Source organism: Mobula birostris, chromosome 13, assembly GCF_030028105.1.
Source record: "Mobula birostris isolate sMobBir1 chromosome 13, sMobBir1.hap1, whole genome shotgun sequence".
Lineage (NCBI taxonomy): Eukaryota > Metazoa > Chordata > Chondrichthyes > Myliobatiformes > Myliobatidae > Mobula > Mobula birostris.
This window is the reverse complement of record NC_092382.1, coordinates 87,834,032-87,858,234: the sequence shown is the minus strand read 5'-3', so window position 1 is coordinate 87,858,234 and position 24,203 is coordinate 87,834,032. Positions and strand designations below refer to the sequence as shown.

Genomic DNA, 24,203 nt, shown 5'->3' with positions numbered 1-24,203 from the left:
CTTTGGTGTGGAGAAGAAGTTGAGTTCTGGCTTGTCTAAGTATAAGGCCCGGCTCTATGTCTATGTACTCTCCTGTCTCATGTTGGTGTCGTGTTAAAGATGAGTCCCGGCTTTTCGAAGAGTGAGTCCGGTTCTATGTTGATGTACAGTATCGTACTGTATCCGAGTTCCAGACTCCGAGTTATCAGCCCGCAGCCTCAAGCCTCAAGACCCCAGCCTGTCTCGAAGCTCAAACCTCAATACCCCAGCCTGTCTCCAAGCTGATCGTTGGTGACTGTAGGGGCCAATTCTGGTTAGGCAGACGCAGGAGCAGTAGGAACACAGACACAGCAGGGATGAAGGCGCTTGGGTAACTGTATCCTTCTTGTATCTCCTCTTTTCTTCAGCAGTCGCTCTTCTGGATTACTCAGAAATCTTAGTTGCGCCGTGGATCAGCGTTTTTCATCACCTATGTCACAAGCAGGCTGCTGTTACTCGGTGACCTCGATATTTGCTTGAGAGCGCTGCTGCTTAAGTTGAAATCTACAGGTTAGGAGCATAGTTCAACTTAAATCTGACCTGCCAATGATCCTTTGTCCTTGCACTTTATTGTCTGCCTGCACTGCATTTTCTTGGCAACTGCAACACTGTTTCTCAGTACTATTCTGTTCTCTTTTTCCTTAATCAACCACATTGCACCGATTTGAAGAAATGATCTATTTAGATCACATGCAAAAACATTTCTGTTTTACCTCGGTACCTATGACAGTAATAAACCAATTCACCAATTTATTGTTGTCAATAATACGGAGCCACTTGTTTGTTTAAGATTGTTATCCCCACTACCACCCCCGGTTATAAGCTCCAACGACGTATTAAATATATCTAAAGGTTTGAGACTCAAATAGCCTCTGTCAAACAAGTCCAGCGCCTGGCCTTCAAGGGTGGGTCAGGAACTAAGCTTCGTGGAAGCATTTCTTCGTTGGGAGAATTGGCAAAGGTGGGTTAATGGCACCTTAAAGCCAGACGCATCGGGCAGCTCATCCAGGAGAAGGAAAACTCTGATCTCAAGCCTCCACTGCCTTGCAGCTATACCCATTCACGGGGAAGACTTCGGGAGTAAACACAGTAGGATAAATCTGGAGCCGAAGCCCTAAGGCAGTTTTGGGTTGTATTCAACACAGACTGGCAATTCCTTCAATGCTACTGCTGCCTGTATCAGTCTCATGCGTTCATCAGATGCATGGAAAGGGGAGTTTGCTACATGGGTAATAACTTGCTCTTCATATCGTGGGGTCCTGAATTGCGCATCTAGTCAGCTGGGACGCAACATCCATGGTCGACTCTGTTCAACAGAGGCCTCCTAAGACAGCACCCCACACCCCCACTGTTAGACTGCCCAGTACCAGTTGCCCGGATTTCATCGCACACTCCCAGAGAGAAGACAAAGAACACTGAGACGCGTGTGGTCGCTCCCATTCACGGAGATTCCTTTCCTTCTTTCCACATCTCCTCCATCCCTGACACTGAAAGCTATCTATTTTCTTTCTTGTCATTCCAATGGGTTATCGATCGGAAACTCTTCCGCGACTCTCTCCACACGTGCTGGCTGACTTGAGGATTTCAGACATATTCTGCTCCTGTTTTGATACAAGAGCAGGGGACACCCTGTGACTCCCCGTTGTGCAGATTTGCCAAAATGCACAGTGTCCTGCTCTCCATAGTTCCACAGCCGATCCATATTAACATCGTCTGTTAATGATTGAAACAATGCTTTAAAGATAGTGACGTGTTGCAAAGCCAGTGCAGTCAGGATTACAATAGGATATCAGAGGACTGTTTAACTTTACAACTAACTAGTACCAGAACATGAGGATTGGACATTTGTTGGACACTCATCGTAGTTAATTCCGGTGTATATGAACAAAATTTTACTTTTAGTCCTAATATCCATGGAAGCATCGAATTAATTTATGTACTCTCAAACACTGAAATGTCAGTTGAGCTATTTAACATTTTGACTCTTTCTTTGTTCCCATAGAAGATGTTCAACAGAAACACAAGGAGACTCTGCGGACACAAACTGAAACACTGAGGGTGAACACGATCCTGATGAGGGAGAAGGTGAAGGTTTTCCAGCTGGTTGATCGATACGCTGAGCTCACGGTCATTTCTACTATTCGTGATTGGAGACTGGTGGAACATGAGCTGCTGGCAAGAGGCAGAGACCACGAGGAATGGAGAGAGAAACATCTCCGCGGAGAGCTGGAAAAAATCCGGACTGATCAGTTATTCCAGAGCAGCTTTTCCCGGAGTAAATCCACATCTGGGAGTTCAGCAGTCGTGGCGGGAGTGGCTGGGATCGGGAAAACAACAATGGTTCAAAAGATTGTTTATGACTGGGCCACAGGGAAAATATACCAACAGTTCCAGTTTGTCTTCAGTTTCAAATTCCGAGAGTTAAACACGATCAATTGTAGCATAAACCTCTCGAACCTGGTCCTGTGTTTCTATCCTTACCTAAGGAATGTTCTGGAAAAATTGTGGAAAAACCCAGAGAGGTTGTTGTTTATATTCGATGGCTTGGATGAGTTCAACGACAGAATCGATTTTTCCGATAGTCGGAGAGACACAGAAACTCAGAACACATGCACAGATGCTGAACTCCGGTGCAAGGTGTCTGACATTGTGTACAGTTTAATCCAGCACAAGCTGCTCCCAGGGTGTTCAGTGCTGGTGACCACCCGCCCCACTGCGTTACATTTATTGGAAAAGGCAGAGATCAGTGTCTGGGCTGAAATCCTGGGATTTGTTGGTGAGGAACGGAAGGAATATTTCATCAGGCATTTTGAAGATCAGATGGTGGCAGCTGTTGTTTTCAAACACGTGGAGGAGAACGAGATCCTGTACACCATGAGCTACAACCCCTCCTACTGCTGGATCCTCGCTCTGGCACTGGGCCCCTTCTTCACACAAAGAGTCAGGGACCCACAACGAGTTCCCAAGACCATCACCCAACTGTATTCCTACTATATTTACAACATCCTGAAAAACCACGGCCGTGAGATTGAGAACCCCCGTGATGTGTTACTCAGGGTTGGTCAGATGGCCTTCAGAGGAGTATCTGAGAAGAAGATTGTGTTTACAGAGGGAGATTTGATCAAGAACAATCTGCAGACTTCCCAGTTCCTGTCCGGGTTCCTAATGGAGCTTTTGGAGAGAGAAGATTCTGCCTGTTGTGTGGTGTACACATTCCCACACCTCACCATCCAAGAGTTTGTAGCTGCACTCGCACAATTCCTGAATCCACATTCTGGAGATATCCTGAAATTCCTCACTGAAGCCCACAACATGACCGATGGACGATTTGAGGTATTTCTCCGTTTTGTTGCTGGTCTCTCCTCCCCAATAACAGCTCGGGGCTTAGAGGAGCTTCTGGGTCCATTTCCTCATCAAACAGCCCGCCGAGTGATTGACTGGGTGAAGCAGGAGGTTAAACGCCAGAGTGGAAACACGTGGAGTGAAGCTGGTAAAAGGAGCCTCCTGAACACATTGCACTACCTGTTTGAGTCTCAGAATCCTGGACTGCCTCAGGCCGCACTGGAATCTGTGGAAACACTTTCATTCAGTGGAATGACACTGACCCCGATTGACTGCGCGATCCTGTCTCATGTCATCAGACTCTGTGATACAATAAAACAGCTCAGCCTGGAGTACTGCCACATTCAGTGTGAAGGAATCCAGCGGCTGGGACCCGGGCTGCACAAGTGCCAGAATTTGAGGTAACTTGATTTATCTCTCACTCTGATCTGTTCCACTGTGTTGTTTTAATGTGATGGAATTTGGGTAAAACTGTAGTAAATCAGATTGTGAAGAATTGATATAAATGCCCAAGGGATTGCTCAGTAATTCCCCAGTAAGGGGAGGATCCCGTGGTTCATTACAAAGTGATGTTGGAGACTTCATCAGATCAGTGAACAATGGCTGTTGGTTTAATGGTAGTAAATCACAGGAATGGCCGTGTTTCTCGCTGTCTGTGACACATCCATTGACAATGTTCCTTCTCACTGTTACTGACACCCAGGGACAAGAGACCATCAGCAGACTGTCGAAGTGAGAAGGAAAGAAATACCATTGTGAGATTGTCCTCGCCTACCCTTCAGATCATCACCAGTCCACCTGTGTGACTTTGCTCACTACCAGATACCAAGACTCCATGTGGGCATCTTCGCTCCCAAGTGTGGGCCTCAGTTCACATCCAACCCTCCCGTACAATCTATTTACAGATCATCTCATCTTACTGGATTATCTTTTCCCATCGTTATACAGCTGTGGGAACTCTCCTCCCCATTCCCCTTTCTCCTTTCAGATCACTGTTCCCCATCCTCCTTCCTCCTATGGGATATCTCTTCCCCATCCCTCTTTCTCCTGTGGGATCTCTCTTCCCCTTCCCCCTTCCATCCGTGGGATCTCTCTTCGCCATCCCCCTTCCTCCTGTGGCATCTTTCATACCCTTCCCCCTTTCTCCTGTGGGAGCTCTGTTCCCCATTCCCCTTCCTCCTGTGGGATCACTTTTCCTCACCCTATTCCCCCTGTGGGATGTGTTTTCCCATCCTCCTTCCTCCTGTGGGATTTCTACCCACGCCCCCGCCATTCCTCCTGTGCGATCACTTTCCCCATCTCCCATCCTTCTGTGGGAACTCCCTTCCCCATCCCCCTTCTTCCTGTGGGATCTCTCTTCCCCATGCCCCTTCCTCCTGTGGGATATCTCTTCCCCATCCTCCTTCCTCCTATGGGATCTCTCTTCCCCATCCCTCTCCCTCCTTTTGGATCTCTCTTCCCCATCCCCCCCTTCCTCCTGTGGGATTTCTACCCACGCCCCCGCCATTCCTCCTGTGCGATCACTTTCCCCATCTCCCATCCTTCTGTGGGAACTCCCTTCCCCATCCCCCTTCTTCCTGTGGGATCTCTCTTCCCCATGCCCCTTCCTCCTGTGGGATATCTCTTCCCCATCCTCCTTCCTCCTATGGGATCTCTCTTCCCCATCCCTCTCCCTCCTTTTGGATCTCTCTTCCCCATCCCCTCCTTCCTCCTGTGGGATTTCTACCCACGCCCCCGCCATTCCTCCTGTGCGATCACTTTCCCCATCTCCCATCCTTCTGTGGGAACTCCCTTCCCCATCCCCCTTCTTCCTGTGGGATCTCTCTTCCCCATGCCCCTTCCTCCTGTGGGATATCTCTTCCCCATCCTCCTTCCTCCTATGGGATCTCTCTTCCCCATCCCTCTCCCTCCTTTTGGATCTCTCTTCCCCATCCCCCCCTTCCTCCTGTGGGATTTCTACCCACGCCCCCGCCATTCCTCCTGTGCGATCACTTTCCCCATCTCCCATCCTTCTGTGGGAACTCCCTTCCCCATCCCCCTTCTTCCTGTGGGATCTCTCTTCCCCATGCCCCTTCCTCCTGTGGGATATCTCTTCCCCATCCTCCTTCCTCCTATGGGATCTCTCTTCCCCATCCCTCTCCCTCCTTTTGGATCTCTCTTCCCCATCCCCCCCTTCCTCCTGTGGGATTTTTCTTCCCCACCCCTTTCCTCCCGTGGCACCTCACTTCTCCATCCCTTCCTCCTGTTGGATCTCCGTTACCCGTCCCCTTTCATACTGTGGAATCTTTCTTTCCCCCTTTCCCTTCCTCCTGTGAAATCACTCTATCCCATGTCCCTCCTCCTGTCCGTCTTCTCATGCTGTTTCCTCAGGAGTGGTCTCTACCAACATCTACCATCGAGAGTTTCCAATTCACAAAACTTACTCACTGTGGGACTTTCTTCCAACCACCGGCCCTGCGCCTTCTGAAGCTCTCAAGTTGGTAACATTTTCCTCACCAAAGGGGATTGAGAAAATATGTGGAGTTTACAGGGTCACACTGACTGAAATTACTGACGTTCGTGAAAAACCTGGAGATGGGCAGTGAGGGACAGTGACAGTGATGGGAACTTTACTGAAGCGTTGAATGTTTCCTGAAATATCCGAGAGAGAAAAAATCCCTCAGATCCACAGTTTGAATCACTTTGTTCATCAATTTGTCTGTTTGTGTTCAGACTTGGGCGGAACCAACTGGGAGATTCAGGAGTGAAACTGGTGTCTGCGGCTCTGAGGAACCCGGAGTGTAAAATACAGAAACTGGGGTAAGTACCAGACTGTGGGAGATTGTGTTTACAGCCACTGGGTGTCTGACACTGAACATTAATGTGATCAGTAATTGTGTTACTGATAAACACTGGGGATTTGTACCGTCTCCTGTCTCTCTCTGTGTCCTTCACCCCCACTCTCTCGCTCATCTGCAGGCTTTACGATGTCGATCTCACAGATTCTGGTGCCGAGGATCTTGCTTCCGCACTCAGTACAAACAGATCACTGAATGTGCTGGACCTGAGTGCTAATAAGCTGGGAGATTCAGGAGTGAAACTGGTGTCTGCGGCTCTGAGGAACCAGGAGTGTAAAATACAGAAACTGCGGTAAGTACCAGACTGTGGTAGATTGTGTTTACAGTCACTGGGTGTCTGACACTGAACATTAATGTGATCAGTCATTGTGTTACTGATAAACACTGGGGATTTGTACAGTCTTCTGTCTCTCTGTGTCTTTCATCCCCACTCTCTCTCATCTCCAGACTGGAGAATGTTGGTCTCACAAATTCTGGTGTCGAGGATTTTGCCTCCGCTCTCAATACCAACAGATCACTGACTAAGCTGAAACTGAGCAGTAATAAACTGGGAGATTCAGGAGTGAAACTGTTGTCTGAGGCTCTGAGGAACCCGGAGTGTAAAATACAGAAATTGAGGTAAGTACCAGACTGTGGGAGATTGTGTTTACAGTCACTGGGTGTCTGAACGTGACACCTCTCACGCTCTGAAATACCTCCTCTTATTTACCCCTCGATCGTGACCCCACTAAGGAGCACCAGGCCATTGTCTCCCACACCATCACCGACTTTATCCGCTCAGGGGATCTCCCATCCACTGCTACCAACCTTATAGTTCCCACACCCCGCACTTCCCGTTTCTGCCTCCTACCCAAGATCCACAAACCTGCCTGTCCTGGCCGACCTATTGTCTCAGCTTGCTCCTGCCCCACCGAACTCATTTCTGCATACCTCGACACGGTTTTATCCCCACTTGTTGAATCCTTCCTACCTATGTTCGTGAAACTTCTCAGGCTCTGAAACTTTTCGATGATTTTAAGTTCCCTGGCCCCCACCGCCTTACTTTCAACATGGATGTCCAGTCCCTATATACTTCCATCCCCCATCAGGAAGGTCTCAAAGCTCTCCGCTTCTTTTTGGATTCCTGACCTAACCAGTTCCCCTCTACTACCACTCTGCTCCGTCTAGTGGAATTAATCCTTATTCTTAATAATTTCTGCTTTGGCTCCTCCCACTTCCTCCAAACTAAAGGTGTAGCTATGAGCACCTGTATGGGTCCTAGCTATGCCTGCCTTTTTGTTGGCTTTGTGGAACAATCTATGTTCCGTGCCTATTCTGGTATCTGTCCCCCACTTTTCCTTCGCTACATCGACAACTGCATTGGCGCTGCTTCCTGCACGCATGCTGAGCTCGTTGACTTTATTAACTTTGCCTCCAACTTTCACCCTGCCCTCAAGTTTACCTGGTCCATTTCCAACACCTCCCTCCCCTTTCTAGATCTTTCTGTCTCTATCTCTGGAGACAGCTTATATAAGCCTACTGACTCCCACAGCTATCTGGACCATTCCTCTTCTCACCCTGTCTCTTGCAAAAATGCCATCCCCTTCTCGCAATTCCTCCGTCTCCGCCGCATCTGCTCTCAGGATGAGGTTTTTCATTCCAGGACGAAGGAGGTGTCCTCTTTTTTTAAAGAAAGGGGCCTCCCTTCTTCCACCATCAACTCTGCTCTCAAACGCATCTCCCCCATTTCACGTACATCTGCTCTCACTCCATCCTCCCGCCACCCCACTAGGAATAGGGTCCCCCTAGTCCTCACCTACCACCCCACCAGCCTCCGGGTCCAGCATATTATCCTCCGTAACTTCCGCCACGTCCGACGGGATTCCACAACTAAGCACATCTTTCCCAATCCCCCCCCCCCTCTGATTTCCGCAGGGATCGCTCCCTGCGCTACTCCCTTGTCCATTCGTCTCCACCCCACCCCCATCCCTCCCCACCGATCTCCCTCCTGGCACTTATCCTTGTAAGTGGAACAGGTGCTACACATGCCCTTACACTTCCCCCCTCACTACCATTAAGGGAACCAGACAGTCCTTCCAGGTGAGGCGACACTTCACCTGTGAGTCGGCTGGGGTGATATACTGCGTCCGGTGCTCTCGATGTGGCCTTTTATATATTAGCGAGACCCGACGCAGACTGGGAGACCGCTTTGCTGAACACCTACGCTCTATCCGCCAGAGAAAGCAGGATCTCCCAGGGGCCACACATTGTAATTCCACATCGCATTCCTATTCTGACATGTCTATCCACGGCCTCCTCTACTGTCAAAATGAAGCCACATTCAGGTTGGAGGAACAACACCTTATATTCCATCTGGGTGGCCTCCAACCTGATGGCATGAACATTGACTTCTCAAACGTCTGCTAAAGCCCCACCAACCCCTCGTACCCCATCTGTTATTTATTTATATACACACATTATTTTTCTCTCTCTCCTTTTTCTCCCTCTGTCCCTCTGACTATACCCCTTGCCCATCCTCTGGGTTCCCCCCCCCTTGTCTTTCTCCCTGGGCCTCCTGTCCCATGATCCTCTCATATCCCCTTTGCCAATCACCTGTCCAGCTCTTGGCTCCATCCCTCCCCCTCCTGTCTTCTCCTATCATTTCAGATCTCCCCCTCCCCCTCCCACTTTCAAATCTCTTACTAGTTCTTCTTTCAGTTAGTCCTGACGAAGGGTCTCGGCCCAAAACGTCGATTGTACGTCTTGCTAGAGATGCTGCCTGGCCTGCTGCGTTCACCAGCAACTTTGATGTGTGTTGCATGTGATCAGTAATTGCGTTACTGATAAACACGCTTTTTTTTTACTGTCTCCTGTCTCTCTGTCCTTCACCCTCACTGTCTCTCATCTCCAGGCTGTACAATGTTGGTCTCTCAGATTCTGGTGCCGAGGATCTCGCCTCAGCTCTCAGTACAAACCCATCACTGACGGAGCTGGACCTGATGGGAAACTCGCTGACAGACCGATCTGTTCCCGCTCTCCGCCGCCTCATACTGACCCTCCCGACTCTGGAGTGGATCGGGTGAGTGTTTGTGCTGATGTTCAATGTGACAGACTATCAGCGGATCCGTGGGTTTTCTGGTGATATTTGTCTGTGAGTGTTGTTGAAACATTAATCCCAGTCCCCAGTTACTGTCACTGTTGTGTAATCTGTTTATTTCATCTTTATTCTTCCATCTGTTTCAGGCTGGGGTTCAATCAGTTCAGTAAGACCGGGGAGAAGGAAATGAGATCTCTGCAGGAACCCAGACCAGGACTGAGAGTGTGGCTCTGAACATCGGGATGTGTGAGCATCCACGCCCTTACCTATAATGGCCGCGTGGAGATGTAATTTACCGCGCTCTGTGACTTCGCAGTTTCCCACAGTTGATGTATTTCCGCCTCCTGTCCAGTGGGGCTAGTTCTGCCGGATGTTCGCATTCGTGACCCCCTCCACATGAGACTCGGGAAGTTTTACAGAGGGGAAGAGCCGCGGGGCTGGGTCTAAGTCTGGGACGCCAGTGTCCCGGGGAGCGATTATCCAGGGAGAGAATCCTTTTGCTCCCTTTGCTGAGGACGGTGCATTCTGCAGTCCGGCCAATGTAATGATGTTAATTTGACAAGTACCTCGGCAGTGAACCTGGATCTGCAGTGATCCCGGACACGGCCCTGAAGTGTGATTTTAATGATTATCGGTTCCCCGATGCGGAGTGACGGTGAGGTTCTTCAACCTGTCACTGGCTGTCGCCGGTCACTTAATTGTTTGTGACTGTGGGTCGGGAGCAGCTGATTTATTCCCGCAAGTTAGCAGCTCACACGTTGTTTAATTTACACTTGTCATGATGAAATCAATAAACCACTGTAACTTCCCGCCTTGGTGTCGGACTTGAGTCTCATTAGAGGAGAAAGAGTGCCCTGGGGTTACCGCTGCCCCCCGCACCCGTTGAACTGCAATAATGGGTCTGAGCTCCTCACACTGGTACAGCAGCATCTCAGCTCCAGGCTGAGGGATGTCAGTCTGATGGTGTCTGGTCCCCAGGATCTCTTCACTCCCCCTCCCCATCCAGGCTGACACACCGCTTCCTCACGCCCCAGATACATGCACTCTCCTGACCCCCACCTTCTTGCGTACTCTCTTGCTCTCGCAGACAACTCCCCGCACAGACTAACAATTTCAGAACAGACGGCAACGAGACTGAAACCAGAAGGGTTAGAAATGTACTCATCAAATACTTCGACCCATAACTTACTGAATAAATAAGTATATTCACTTTGCCCTGTTTTCGGTTCTTGCTTGTATGAGGGTGGTTTACGTATTTATGCCAGTACTTCTCTGACAATAGATGTGTAACAGCCTAATGTAACATTGTATGGAAATACAAGATAACACTGATGTAGACATGTTTTATACATTCAACAAGGTGCTTTATTAATTTATTAATTAATCCTCTTCTCACACTGTCTCTTGCAAAAACGCCATCCCCTTCTCACAATTCCTCCGTCTCTGCCGCATCTGCTCTCAGGATGAGGCTTTTCATTCTAGGACGAGGGAGATGTCTTCCTTTTTTAAAGAAAAGGGCTTCCCTTCCTCCACTATCAACTCTGCTCTTAAACGCATCTCCCCCATTTCACGTACATCTGCTCTCACTCCATCCTCCCGCCACCCCACTAGGAATAGGGTTCCCCTGGTCCTCACCTACCACCCCACCAGCCTCCGGGTCCAACATATTATTCTCCGTAACTTCTGCCACCTCCAATGGGATCCCACCACTAAGCACATCTTTCCCTCCCTCCATCTCTCTGCATTCCACAGGGATTGCTCCCTACACGACTACCTTGTCCATTCGTCCCCCCCATCCCTCCCCACTGATCTCCCTCCTGGCACTTACCCGTGTAAACGGAACAAGTGCTACACATGCCCTTACACTTCCTCCCTTACCACCATTCAGGGCCGCAGACAGTCCTTCCAGGTGAGGCGACACTTCACCTGTGAGTCTACTACGGTGATATACCGCGTCCGGTGCTCCCGATGTGGCCTTTTATATATTGGCGAGACCCGACGCAGACTGGGAGACCGTTTTGCTGAACACCTACGCTCTGTCCGCCAGAGAAAGCAGGATCACCCAGTGGCCACACATTTTAATTCCACATCCCATTCCCATTCTGACATGTCTATCCACGGCCTCCTCTACTGTAAAGATGAAGCCCCACTCAGGTTGGAGGATCAACACCTTATATTCCGTCTGGGTAGCCTCCAACCTGATGGCATGAACATTGACTTCTCTAACTTCCGCTAATGCCCGACCTCTCCCTCGTACCCCATCTGTTACTTATTTTTATACACACATTCTTTCTCTCGCTCTCCTTTTTCTCCCTCTGTCCCTCTGAATCTACCCCTTGCCCGTCCTCTGGGTTCCCCCCCACCTTGTCTTTCTTCCTGGACCTCCTGTCCCATGATCCTCTCGTATCCCTTTTGCCAATCACCTGTCCAGCTCTTGGCTCCATCCCTCCCCCTCCTGTCTTCTATCATTTTGGATCCCCCCCTCCCCCTCCAACTTTCAAATCTCTTACTCACTCTTCCTTCAGTTAGTCCTGACGAAGGGTCTCGGCCCGAAACGTCGACTGTACCTCTTCCTACAGATGCTGCCTGGCCTGCTGTGTTCACCAGCAACTTTGATGTGTGTTGCTTGAATTTCCAGCATCTGCAGCATTCCTGTTGTTTGCTTTATTAATGTGTTGCTTGTGCAAACATTGAATGGATGCAATTGTCACTACTTCCAAAATGTTGTTTTTAAGTAGTAGCTTATGTTTGGCATGAACGTGAAAATATTAAGGCCAAAAAAGGAAAATTGTGAGTTTCACTTTTACTCAGGTAAAAATAAAATCACTTTTGCCCAGTAACTCGTTCTATTGCACATGTTAAATACAGCAAAATAATACACAAAGACATGGCAAAGGTAAAGGCAGACATATGAAGTAGCAGCAAATTTCACTTTTGCCCAGTAACAAGCCTTATTGCATTTAGTTGTAGCTGTCGTCCCTTTCGTCGGTGAAGATACAATGGCTGCGAGAAATGTTTCCAGGGTTAGTCAGTTTTTTTTCTCCATTGTTCGTCGTGTCATGTAAACTGCAACAATGAATATATCAATATATCAGGTTTTATAAGAACAAACAAACATTTATTAAACTCTGATCAACAATAGCGAAAAAAATATTCAAACGACTAATTTAACCGGAAGTTAACGGCTATACGGCAACTCTGGAACAGTTCTTAAAAGGGTAAATTCGAACACAGTTCTTCGAATGGTAAACTAAAAAGGCCAAGTTATTTATACAGTCAATTAGGAGAGACTTTCCTGAAGTAAAGATTTCTCGAAGACGTGACGTTACTGCTGATCCAAGCCGGAACTGCTTTGTCTGCAGGATTTATGATGATGGAAATAAAACGGTTTAAAGGAACTGACCTTTTCCTCTGGAGTGAACACTGCACTATTCCCTGGGGAGTTTGGTGGGTAATAAAATGGACGAGTTCACGGTGCTAGCCAGGCGTCAGAGAACATCTCGGGAGTGCAGTGTGATGTGTTTCACTGGAACGGGGCTGCACGAGGACATACCCGATCAAAACTTCTCCATGGACGGCTTCAAGACCGTTCGGGCTGACCAGAAGTGCACTGAAAGCTGTAAGCGTTAAGGAGTTGGGTGCTTACTGTTCTGGTTAACAACAGATAGTGCAATCCGGGTCATATTACAATCGAGGAACGTGTCTGTAGACCGGATATTGAACTTTTTGCTGTTGGACTTCGGCCATATTCCACCGAGATACAACACTGGGCGTCACGGAAGGTTGTTCCTGTCTGTGGCCATCGAACTTGCAGCTCCTCCCATGGAGGGTCAGACACCCTGAGCCAATAGGCTGGTCCTGGACTTATTTTCCATCTGGCATAGTTTGCATTTTGTTGTTTGATTGTTTGTGGTTTTTGTATTGCTATACTTATGCTCTGTTCTTGGTTGGTGTGGCTGTAACGAAACCAAATTTCCCTCGGGATCAATACAGTATATCTATCTTTCTATCTATCTTTCTTGCAGGAGTTATCTCTGATACAGATCACCATATTCTGAACGAATTCGCAATAAGGTAGATCCTTCATTAAACCGCCGAATGACCCCACCTTTATTCGATCCCTCAGGATTCCCGCACTTCAGAAAGATCTTCACTCTCCAATACTAGACTGATACAGAAAGTCCACTCCACTTTAAAACGCAACTGCGTCATTAGACCAATACACAGCATAACAGAGTATCTGAGGAATTACATACCGAACTAAACTTAAAAATAACTGCGTCATCCCAGGGGTCTCCCTTTTATACCTGTGGTGAACATGTCCTCACGTGACCTCATATAGGCGGGAAAATTACATCATGTGAACTCCATAAGACCATTACATCATGCTCAACAGCTACTCAATTACATCATGGTCATACGACAGTCACAAGATACCCATGAGATATGTAGCAGTCGTCAGCGGGGTCGTACTGTCCGTGAACTCCCTGTCGGTTGTCTCCATATGCTCCATATGTTTCAAGTCCTCCTGCGCGAGAGCCAACGGCTGTCGGTCGTTTTGCAATTTCTTTCGAAGTTTTTCTAGTCTGTAACTGGACAAACGCACACCCACGCTTTCACGGCGATATCCGACAACAAACATGTCGCCTGTTTTCTGTAGATGAGTCCTGTGCATACCCAGTAGGAGGAGGTTCGCCCATATATCGGTTTTAATGTGGCCGGAGGTACTTCTGAAAACGCCTGGTGTGGACGCCTATCGTTTTTACGAGAAACCAGTAATTTCAAAATTATTCGGTCTGCTTCTGTGACATCTTATCTGTTATGCAGATTCCTGCATATCAACCACTGATGAAACTTGTCAAACGAGTTCAGAGGGAGATAAAGACCTGACCAGAGGGAGGAACCTCAGCATTGCGGGACTGTTTTGAAAACACGGACGGGATCATGTTCAGAGACGCGACTACCTACGATCGCCACATTAACATCGATGAATATGCGAGATCTCTGAAGTGCATTGAGGACGCCACCGTTATTAACAATATCTACCTGAGAATAAATCATGGCTAACGGCTCGCAACAGAACTCCAAGCATGGCTGAGAGATCGGGACGCTACCGTCATATCGGCGGAATATGACAGCTCTCAGTTCTTTTCTGCTCAGTTTGATACACGAAATGACGTTCCGGGAACGAAGGCCGCCCATACACGGCCTGTTTATATGAAATGGGGTGAAGAACAATGGCGGCGGCGGAGGTGGGGTGGGGGAATGGAGAATGGGAGTCGCGATCAGATCAGCCAGCTCCTTACTGAACACCTGCTGCTACGTATTCATATATTTTTATGCATATGTTCGCATGAAATGTTTCGATTGGCATGATTCGATTGATTAGGAGCCGAGAGATAATGTCGCAGCTATATAGGACCTTGGTCAGAGCCCACTTGGAATACTGTGCTCAGTTCTGGTCGCCTCACTACAGCAAGGATGTGGAAACTATAGAAAGGCTGCAGAGGAGATTTACAAGGATGTTGCCTGGATTGGGGAGCATGCCTTATGAGAATAGGTTTAGTGAAATCGGCCTTTTCTCCTTGGAGCGACGGAGGATGAGAGGTGACCTGACAGAGATGTATAAGATGATGCATTGATCGTATGGATAGTCAGAGGCTTTTTCCCAGGGCTGAAATGGTTGCCACAAGAGGACACAGGTTTAAGGTGCTGGGGAGTAGGGACAGAGGAGATTGTCAGGGTTAAGTTTTTTTACTCAGAGAGTGGTGATTGCGTGGAATGGGCTGCCGGCAACAGTGGTGGAGGCTGATACGATGGGGTCTTTTATGAGATTTTTGGATGTGTACATGGAGCTTATTGTACTGTCGGTTTTATATATTTCTATGTTTCTCCGTATCGTTCAGCACAGACAAGGTGGGACAAAGGGGAACTTGGTGTATGTACTCTTCTATGTTCAGTGGTACTGACCAATTAAGTTAATATTTGCCTACATCGTTGTTTATGATGAAGTTTTAAATAGCCGGGTGGGAAAATGAATTATGCTACATTCATGAAAATACATTAAAATTCGCATATGAGGTGAAATATTATCTCCAGTCAGGTGTGAGAATCGAAACTCTTTGGAGTCACGGTGGAGGAGACGCGCTCGCTGAACTGGGTGAGTTGGGTGAGTTTAAGACCAGAGGATGCAGCCTCTTGATAGAGAGGTGTTATTTTAGAATGAGATGAGGAGTAAATTCTTCAGGTGAATCTGTGGAATTCGTTGTGTCAAGCAGTTGTGGACTCCGTCTTTGTGTGTTTTTAAGGCCGAAGCTGATAGATTCCTGATTGATCCGGGCATGAAGGGATACAGGGAGAAGGCAGGAGAACGGGGCTGAAAGGAAAATTGCATCTTCCATGATGAAGTGGCGAAGCAAATCCGATAGGCCAAATGGCCTAATTCTGCTCCTATATCTTATAGGAGAATGGTCCTCAATCGGGTGGATGTAGGTGAAACATAGACAGGAATTCGGTTGTTGTGGCAGCAGGTAATAAACACGATAATTAACAATAAGTACTATAGATTGTTTATGTGGCAGTTTCTTCCCCCAGGCCATCAGACCCCTCGATGCCCAGAGCCTGGAATGACACCAACCTACTGCCCTCTGCTCTGCCTATTGTCTTGTTTATTATTTATTGTAATGCCTGCCCTCTTTTGTTTACTTTATGCAGCCCTGTGTAGGTCTGTAGTCTAGTGTAGTTTTCGTGTTGTTTTACGCAGTTCAGTGTAGTTTTTGTATTGTTTCATGCAGAACCATGGTCCGGAAAAACGTTGTCTCCTTTTTACTGTGTACTGTACCAGCAGTTATGGTCAAAATGACAATAAAAAGTGACTTCACTTGAAAGAAATATTCAAATTCCCTGACCGGGAATCGAACCAAGGCCGCGTTGGTGAGAGCGCTGAATCCTGCGTACTAGACCACCAGGTAAGTAGTGTACACAACTAACGTATGAGCAGATATAGAATAATATATATACATAAACAATACTAATGAACAAATAAGTGATAAATATTACGTTTTTGAGCTGAACAGTCATTGGAAGTTGGTCAATCGGCTGTAGAATCAATTCAGTGATAGATTTTGCGATGTTATCCACTCCAGTTCAGTTTTCTGGTCGTTGAGTGTGAGTCAGTGTTCGTGCCCCAGTCGTGGGCAACCTAACCTTTCTGTCCCCCACAGCACCACCAACCACCGCCACCAGATGGCAGCAGTAAGAAGAGAGCATGTTCTGGCTTGTGGGGATCCTAAATGGTTGATGCTGTTTCCTGCATCAGCGCTCCTGGTGAACGTACTGGTGGTTGTGAAGAAATAGTCTGTATACACTACTTTATGTACACTTTTGTGTTCAAAGGCATTGATGATTCTATACCAGGCCGTGATGCAGCTGTAAATACACTCGCCACCGCACGCCCATAGAAGGCTTTCAAACCATGAGATGAAATGCCTAAACATCGTAAACATCTGAGAAAGTAGAGGAGCTGCCGTGTCTTCTTTTCAATGGCACTTGCGTGCTAGACCCAGGACATAACTTCTGATACAATAACTCCGCAGAATTCAAAGTTACTGACTCTCTCTCTACTTCTGATACCCTAATGAGGTGTAATTCACGGACCTCCCTTTTTGCAGTCAATAATCCGTTCTTTACTTTTGCCGACGGTGAATTGGAGGTTTCTGTCGTTGCACGATTCAGGCAGACTTTCAATCTCCCTGCTATACTGTATACCGATTCACCCTAACTTTTCATACGGGAAACAAAAGAGATACCGTCTACTAGCTTAAACGTGGCATCGGAGTTGTACTTAGCCTCCGTCACAGTTATAAAGCGAATAGAGCAGGGGCTGAGCCTTTTGGTGCACATGGTGATTGTGGAGGAGATGTTATCACCAATCAGAACTGACTGTGTTCTTAAAGTGAGGAAATCGAGAATCCTCACAAGAAGTTGTTGAAGCATAAATCTCGGAGATTAATGATTAGGTTTGAGGGAATAATAGTGTACAATCCATAGTTCTAGTCAATGAAGTGCATCATGATGTATCGATCTTCACTGACTAGGTATCCCCGGGATGAGTGAATAGTCAATAAAATGGCATCTGTCTTTGACCGAGAGACGGCAGGCAAATTGCAGCGGATCAAAATCGCTCCTCGGCCTAGAGCCAATACGTTTAATTGCCAGCCACTCAAAACACTTAATCAAAGTGGAAGTTAGTTCTTCTGGGCGATAGTCTTTGAGGCAGGTTACCAGAAACTCATTGGGCACAGGGATGCTTGAAGACCTCTTGACGCTGGTGAACACCTCAGACTGAAGGATGTTCTCACGACGGCCTCCGAGACTGAAGTCACCGGGTCGTTGGGAACCGAAGGAAATTGCTAGGTTGCCTCCATGTTCTGTCGGTCAAAATGAACATAAAGTGTATTGAGATCATCAGGTAGCGAAAACTGGTTGTTATATTTGTCACTCAGATTTCTTTTTCTTGTAGGATGTGAAAGCATTCAAGCCGCGTGGCAGCCGCCGAGCATCTTTGAGTAATTCACTTCACATGTGGGACAGCTTTCCGGAGATCGTACCTGCGCTTGTTTTAATTGCCTTCTTCGCCGGAACTGAATGCCACGAATCTACCGCTCAGCAGATTGCAGAACTCTTGTACATCCAGTGCTTCTGGTTGGGGAACATACTGTACTCCGAATGAATCAATGGTGAACACTCGTTCATTAGTGCCTTTATAAAGACTGTGACATCTGCTCTGGCAGTATGCTAGGTGTGGTTAGGGTCACAGAGGAGAACCCTCTCGGTAAGTAGCACCGACAGAAGTTGATCATTGGATGTTCCAGTTTGGGAGAATAAGGGTGCGGCAAGACAGTTATGTACGGTGAGCATGAAGAGTTTACCATGAAGCAACATCCCCCACCACCACCACAATAACTTCTTACCTTCTCCGAACTGTTGACTGAGAAGGCTTCCGGCTGTTCCACCGATGTGAGCCATGTCTCATTTAAACAGAGGAGACAGCAGTCCCTCGTTTCTCTCCGAAACAGCAATGTTGCACTTACGTCATGTTTTCTAGTAATTGGCCATTTACCAAGAAGATTCCACATAGCGCATGCCTTATGACCCGTCGAGTTAGTCTGGTTTGAAGTCTTCCAAACCGACCTCTTTTCCGGCAATGGTAATAGCTGACCTTCTCTGATTGCTGAAAGGTGCCGCACCTGCTCCTTCAGGAATTCGTTAAATTATCAATTTATTTAGTCAGCTCAAAAGTACGTTTCTTAAAGCGAAATTAGGGGTTTCAGATTGCAGCGTTAGTGGTTCAGAAGTACATCTAGACATTTTGCAAGCTCTCGGCTATACATCGCGTGTATCGTCAATGCCGTCTTCGATCTTTGGATTTACACACAAGTCTCAAAACCCCCTAAAGTCTTATCAATAATGTAGACATCCTGCTCTTACTTGAGCTTACAAAATGCATCACCTCCCACTTCATGGTTAAATGCGATCTGTCTTTGATCTGTACAGCAAATTCAATAACGGTGCATAAAATGCAGGCTATTGAGTCTAACAGCGCTGGTGCAGAGCTTCAGGAGGGGATGAGGGTTTTGCGATCTATCAGAATTTAAACAGGCAGAGGCCAATTAGATATTATCATGTGGTTCTAAATTTGCAAATGACATCAATTTTAGTGGTGTCGTGGACAATAAAGAGGATTGTTTAAGTTTACAAAGAGAGCGAGACCAACTTTAAAAAGGGGCAAGGAATGGCAGGTGGAAGTTAACCTGACAAGACGCTGCGCTTTGTAAAGTTAAAGCAGGGCAGTTCTTGCATGGTAAATGGCAGGGTGCTGAAAATTTTGTAGAACTGGATGAACCAAGCTGAGGGAAGCATATTCGCTGAAACTGGTAATGCACGATGACAAGGCATAGGAAGGATGCCATTAAACTGGAAAGCATACGGAAACGTTTACCTGGAGCACCCGGTTTGAGCTATACGGAGAGGTTGTGTAGGCTGAGTGGTGACTCCCTGCTGCATAGGACGCTGAGGGGTGACATTCACGAGGTGTATAATATCATGACGGTCACAGATAAGTGTCGATATGGTTGTCGGGACACGTCTAGTGTGATAGCCTTGTGGGTAGTGTTGTCGCTCTCACTTTCAGCAATCACCGTTGACTAGCAATTTCGCGAAAAGCAGAGCTGAACGCTTAAGTTTCTCCCTGCTAACGTAGCCTCTCCTACTGCAAGAATCGTTCAGTGCCTACTCGCTGGCGACACACGGAAACTGAACTCCTTTCGGACTCAGGCTGAACTACAGAGGACGGAGAGGAAATCTGGCCCCTGCACACATAGCACGCAGGCGCACCGGCGTGTGAACACGCCCTGGTGCTCGTGAACCAGATCCCCAGCTATGGGTAAATAGCCCCACTGCATTGTCGGCAGCCTCGGGAGAGATGAAAGCTACGGGAGTAAACACGGACAGAAAATCCGGAAGGGAGCTACTAAGGCGGCTGGATGTTACAGAAAGCCTTTCTGGCAGCTTCTGCAGCCAAGCTGGTGACAAACGTATTGCTTCATAGGCTTTCCTTTGGACTACAATGCTGAGGCCGAGAGGTGGGATCCAGACGACTGGGCTGCACAAGATCTCCATACCTTCTGCCCAGGCTCGTGATGATGATGACCATCGCCCATTGTTCTTCCGGGACACAACAGTGTCAACCACCATCACAATTAAATGGCGGCCAAAATACCTGCTCTGCCTGCTTACTGATGGGCCCATCAAAACCCAGACCCCACCCCAACCGTGAACGCCAAGGACGCACTGGGAAAGCTTCACAGTATCACCGGCTCTCCGGCAGCATCCAGACGGTCTATTCATAAATGCAGGAGTCTTCTGTCATCTTAGGTATCAAGACGGCACAGACGGTCAAGGCGAAAAAGAAAAGTCAGCAACACCTTTCTGATCGCGGTATGCAGCTGGGCAGCAGGGGCCTCATTGTCTACGAGGAAAACTGTATCAGTGACTGGCGACTGTACCAGTGTGGCCTCCCGACCGAATCTCTCAAGGAAATATTATGCACGAATCCAGGCATGCAACACAACGCCTTCCAGCTGAGCAGCCGCCGTCTGCAGCAGTGGCAGAGACGAGAACAAATCTGCAGAGAGCCAGTCCCCGTCAGCATAACGCCTTCCAGGTGAGCAGCCGCTGTCTGCAGCAGTGGCAGATGAGAAGGACTCTGAAGAGTGCAAATCCATATCAACATAACGTCTTACAGGTTGGCAACCACTCTGTGCAGCAGCGGTAGACATCGGAACGACTCTGCATGGAGCCAATCCCCGTAAGGCTGCTGGAGAAGTCAAAGTCCCAGGCCGACTAATCGGGTAGTGTCCACGTCAGAGCACTGACGTCTTCAAAATTTCACACGCTGCCGTTCCCGTATGCATGAACTCAGCCAGTATGCGACATCAGTATTCGTTTTATTGCGGACTACAATATTAAAAGCTGAGGCTTAATATGGTCAGACAACACATTGGGTATTACGAGCAATTTCGGTCAACTTAACTAAGAAAGATGCACTGGCTTTGGAGAGTGTCCCGGGGATGTACACGGCAATAATCCCGAAATTAAAGTATTGACGTGTGCGAAGCGTTTGGTAAATGTGGGTGCATATTATTGAAAACTGTAGAATATTGAAAGACTGTGAGGGAGTGGATGTGGTGGAAATAATTCCTATAGTAGCGGGGAGGGAGTCTCTGACTAGTCGGCACTGCCTCAAAATATAAGGGCGTCCCTAGAAGATGGATGTGGAGAAACTTCTGCAATCGAAGCTGCGAATCTGTGGAACGCATTGCTATAGATGGCTGTAAAAGCGAAGTCATTGGGTTTCTTATAAAGCAAAAGTTTGTAGGTTTCTGAACAGTCAGGGCGTCAAAGGTCACGGGCAGAAGGCGGAAAATGGGGTCTTTCCACCTGTGGACACACCAGTCAGTTCACACTGGGCAGAGGCTGTTCATCTGCTGAATTTGTGGGGAAGGATTCACTCCGTCATCTGACCTAATGGCTCACAAGCGAGTCCACACCGGGGAGGGGCCATTCACCTGCTCGGACTGTGGGAAAGGATTCACTAAATCATCTAAGTTGAAGGTACATCAGCGAGTTCACACTGGAGAGAGGCCGTTCACCTGCTCAGACTGTGGGAAGGGATTCACTCAGTCATCTCAGCTACTGATACATCAGTCAGTTCACACTGGGGAGAGGGATTTCACCTGCTCAGATTGTGGGAAGAGATTCCCTCACTCTTCCACCCTACAGAGACAACAGCGAGTTCACACTGGGGAGAGGCCGTTCACCTGCTCAGACTGTGGAAAGGGATTCACTCGATCATCCCACCTACAGAGTCATCAGCGAGTTCACATTGGGGAGAAGCTGTTCACCTGCTCAGACTGTGGGAAGGGATTCTATCAATCATCTACCCTACAGATACACCAGAGAGTTCACACTGGGGAGAGACCATTCACCTGCTCAGACTGTGGGAAGGGATTCTATCAATCATCTACCCTACAGATACACCAGAGAGTTCACACTGGGGAGAGACCATTCACCTGCTCAGACTGTGGAAAGCGATTCACTGAATCATCCACCCGATTGGCACACCAGTCGGTTCACACCGGGGAGTGGCCATTCACCTGCTGTGAATGTGGGAAGGGATTCACTCGGTCATCCAAATTACTGGCACACCAGCGAGTTCACACTGGGGAGAGGCCATTCACCTGCTGTGAATGTGGGAAAGCATTCACACGATCATCTCATCTACTGAGACACCAGCGAGTTCACCCTGGGTAGAGGCCAATCACCGGCTCAGACTTTGGGAAGAGATTCTCTTAGCCATCTTCACCAAATGTGCATCATTCAGTTCACAGTGGGGAGAGGTGGTTCACCTGCTGTGAATGTGGGAAGGGATTCACTCAGTCATCTAATCTTGTGACACATTACTGGGTTCACACTGGGGAGAAAGTTTCAATAAGATGCATGCTGGGTATTTGTCCATCACCGTTGCTGAATTCAATTGCGAGAGTGACTGATGGTGCTGAACTCTGCAATTATTGCTACTGCTCACCACACCCAGTTCTGTACCCTGGTCACTGGGCATGGCAGGAGTTTCTTCTGCTGCATATTCACCTTTAATGGGACTGGAGTTTTATAATCCGGATCTGAGACAAATAAATTAGTTCTATTTTGAATTCTGTCTCCGGTACTTAGTAAATTTATAACATACCTAGTGTACAGTAGAGAGTCAACTCAGGCCGGCTGGACCCTGCCAGTAATTCTGTTCCATGACAGTCCTTTTAAATCCTGCCCTGTTGTTCATCTCTCACTCTCCCTGTGGTGATGAGTTCCAAACAGTCACCACTCTGTGGGTGAAGAGGTTTCCCTTGAATTTTCTGCAGACTGAAGAAGTCGAGCTGACTGCAGTTCTGTCTGAGATGTTCTTCCCACTGAAATCTCTGGACTGAGGAAGAATAACACTGGTAGTTAACCTCCTTAATTACGACTCATTTCCACATTATGGGTCATTTCCCCTGCTTCTAAAGGGTTGTTAGAAAACACCACTGTCCTCTAAAGACTGAAAGCAGAATGGGAAACCATCAGTTGGACATTCAACAGAGCAGGGTCAGAAACCAGAGGCAGGTCTGCACAGAGCAGAGTTTGGGGCTCTGGACAATGGTTGGGGTAAGAACGTATGATGAGGAGAAGGGAATCAGCAGCGGGGCGTGGCAATGAATGACAGAGTAGCAACATTTGGAAGCTGATTGACAGAGAAAATCTTTTGTTTGTCTGACGGATGACACAAATAATACCTGTGGTGAGGTGCTCCACTGGTCAAGGAACATGTGTGTGTTGGGAATGGTTTTATCTATTGAGCGAGTTGTTCCTGCTTGTTTATCCTGTCATATTATATCTGGATGGTTATTATGGATTGTCCTATCTGAAATAATGTGTTGATTATCATATAATTTGTAAGATTTTGACTGTAAAACTGGATCAGGCTTGAATTTATGGTGCCTTTATGAAGTGATGGAGGGCATTCATGAGTAGGTACTTTAAAGCAAGAATTTGGTGAGTGATATTTGCCACTTGATTGTACCTTTGTAAGTAATCAGATTGAGTTAAACTGCTGCAGGATCCTGGAATGTGTTGGATTGTGTCTGGTTTCTCTTAGGATTTTCTGCACTTACTCTCTTGCTTGTTTGTATTTCATGTATTTTCAATTTTTCTTCCTTTTGTTAACCACCTTGTCCTGTATTTCTGCAAGGACCCCCTCTGTTTCTGGGAAGAGGTCTCCAACTCTCAGTCAGGTGCTCGATGCTTCCTTGTCACCGTCTCGTCTGCTCAGATCATTGGGATGTCCCCCATGGAGGGTCATACTCATTCCACTGGTTAATGTTTTCTTCCATAGTGATGATTCATTTCTCTGAGTTGGTCTCTCATTAAAATTTTCTGGTCTGAATTTCTTATCACGATTGCATATACACACATGGAGCGTTGAATCCTGTTCATTTTTGATGGAAATATATACCTAGAAGTTTTATCTGACTGTTGTGTGATTTTTGTTTTCATGTGTGTTTTTTCTCTTCCTCCTTCTGTCCGAGGTATTGTTAATCTAAGTGGGTTGAGTTTAAATAGTCTTTTCTAAAGTTGTCATTTCAGTTGTTATTTATCTTTGTAAATTTTACTGATTGAAATGGGACCAAGATATTTTCATTAAAAAAGTCAGTGTTGGTATTGGTGAAACTGTTTATTGCCTTTGTTGTATTTGTCAACTATTCAGCTCTGCTTGGCAGGTTTTTTTTCAGCCTTGAACTAAATTTTGTCAAAGGTTTTCTCGATTTTGCACTACT

The 24,203-nt window shown here is 47.3% G+C and overlaps 1 protein-coding gene across 2 annotated transcripts in view; it reads left to right on the top strand.

Annotated features, from left to right (window-relative positions):
* LOC140207112 (NACHT, LRR and PYD domains-containing protein 3-like) overlaps positions 1 to 10,083 on the top strand; it is a 43,311-nt gene extending 33,228 nt beyond the window's left edge. Inside the window, exons 12-17 of one of the 2 annotated variants that reach the window (XM_072275445.1) lie at positions 2,024 to 3,761; positions 6,073 to 6,159; positions 6,319 to 6,489; positions 6,645 to 6,815; positions 9,088 to 9,255; positions 9,420 to 10,083. In XM_072275445.1, coding sequence (XP_072131546.1) covers positions 2,024 to 3,761; positions 6,073 to 6,159; positions 6,319 to 6,489; positions 6,645 to 6,815; positions 9,088 to 9,255; positions 9,420 to 9,507 — 2,423 coding nt within the window. In that variant the 3' untranslated portion in view covers positions 9,508 to 10,083. Of the gene's footprint in view, positions 1 to 2,020; positions 3,762 to 6,072; positions 6,160 to 6,318; positions 6,490 to 6,644; positions 6,816 to 9,087; positions 9,256 to 9,419 lie in introns of both variants that reach the window. The other variant, XM_072275444.1, reaches the window with a different exon arrangement.
* Positions 10,084 to 24,203: the final 14,120 nt, after the last annotated feature.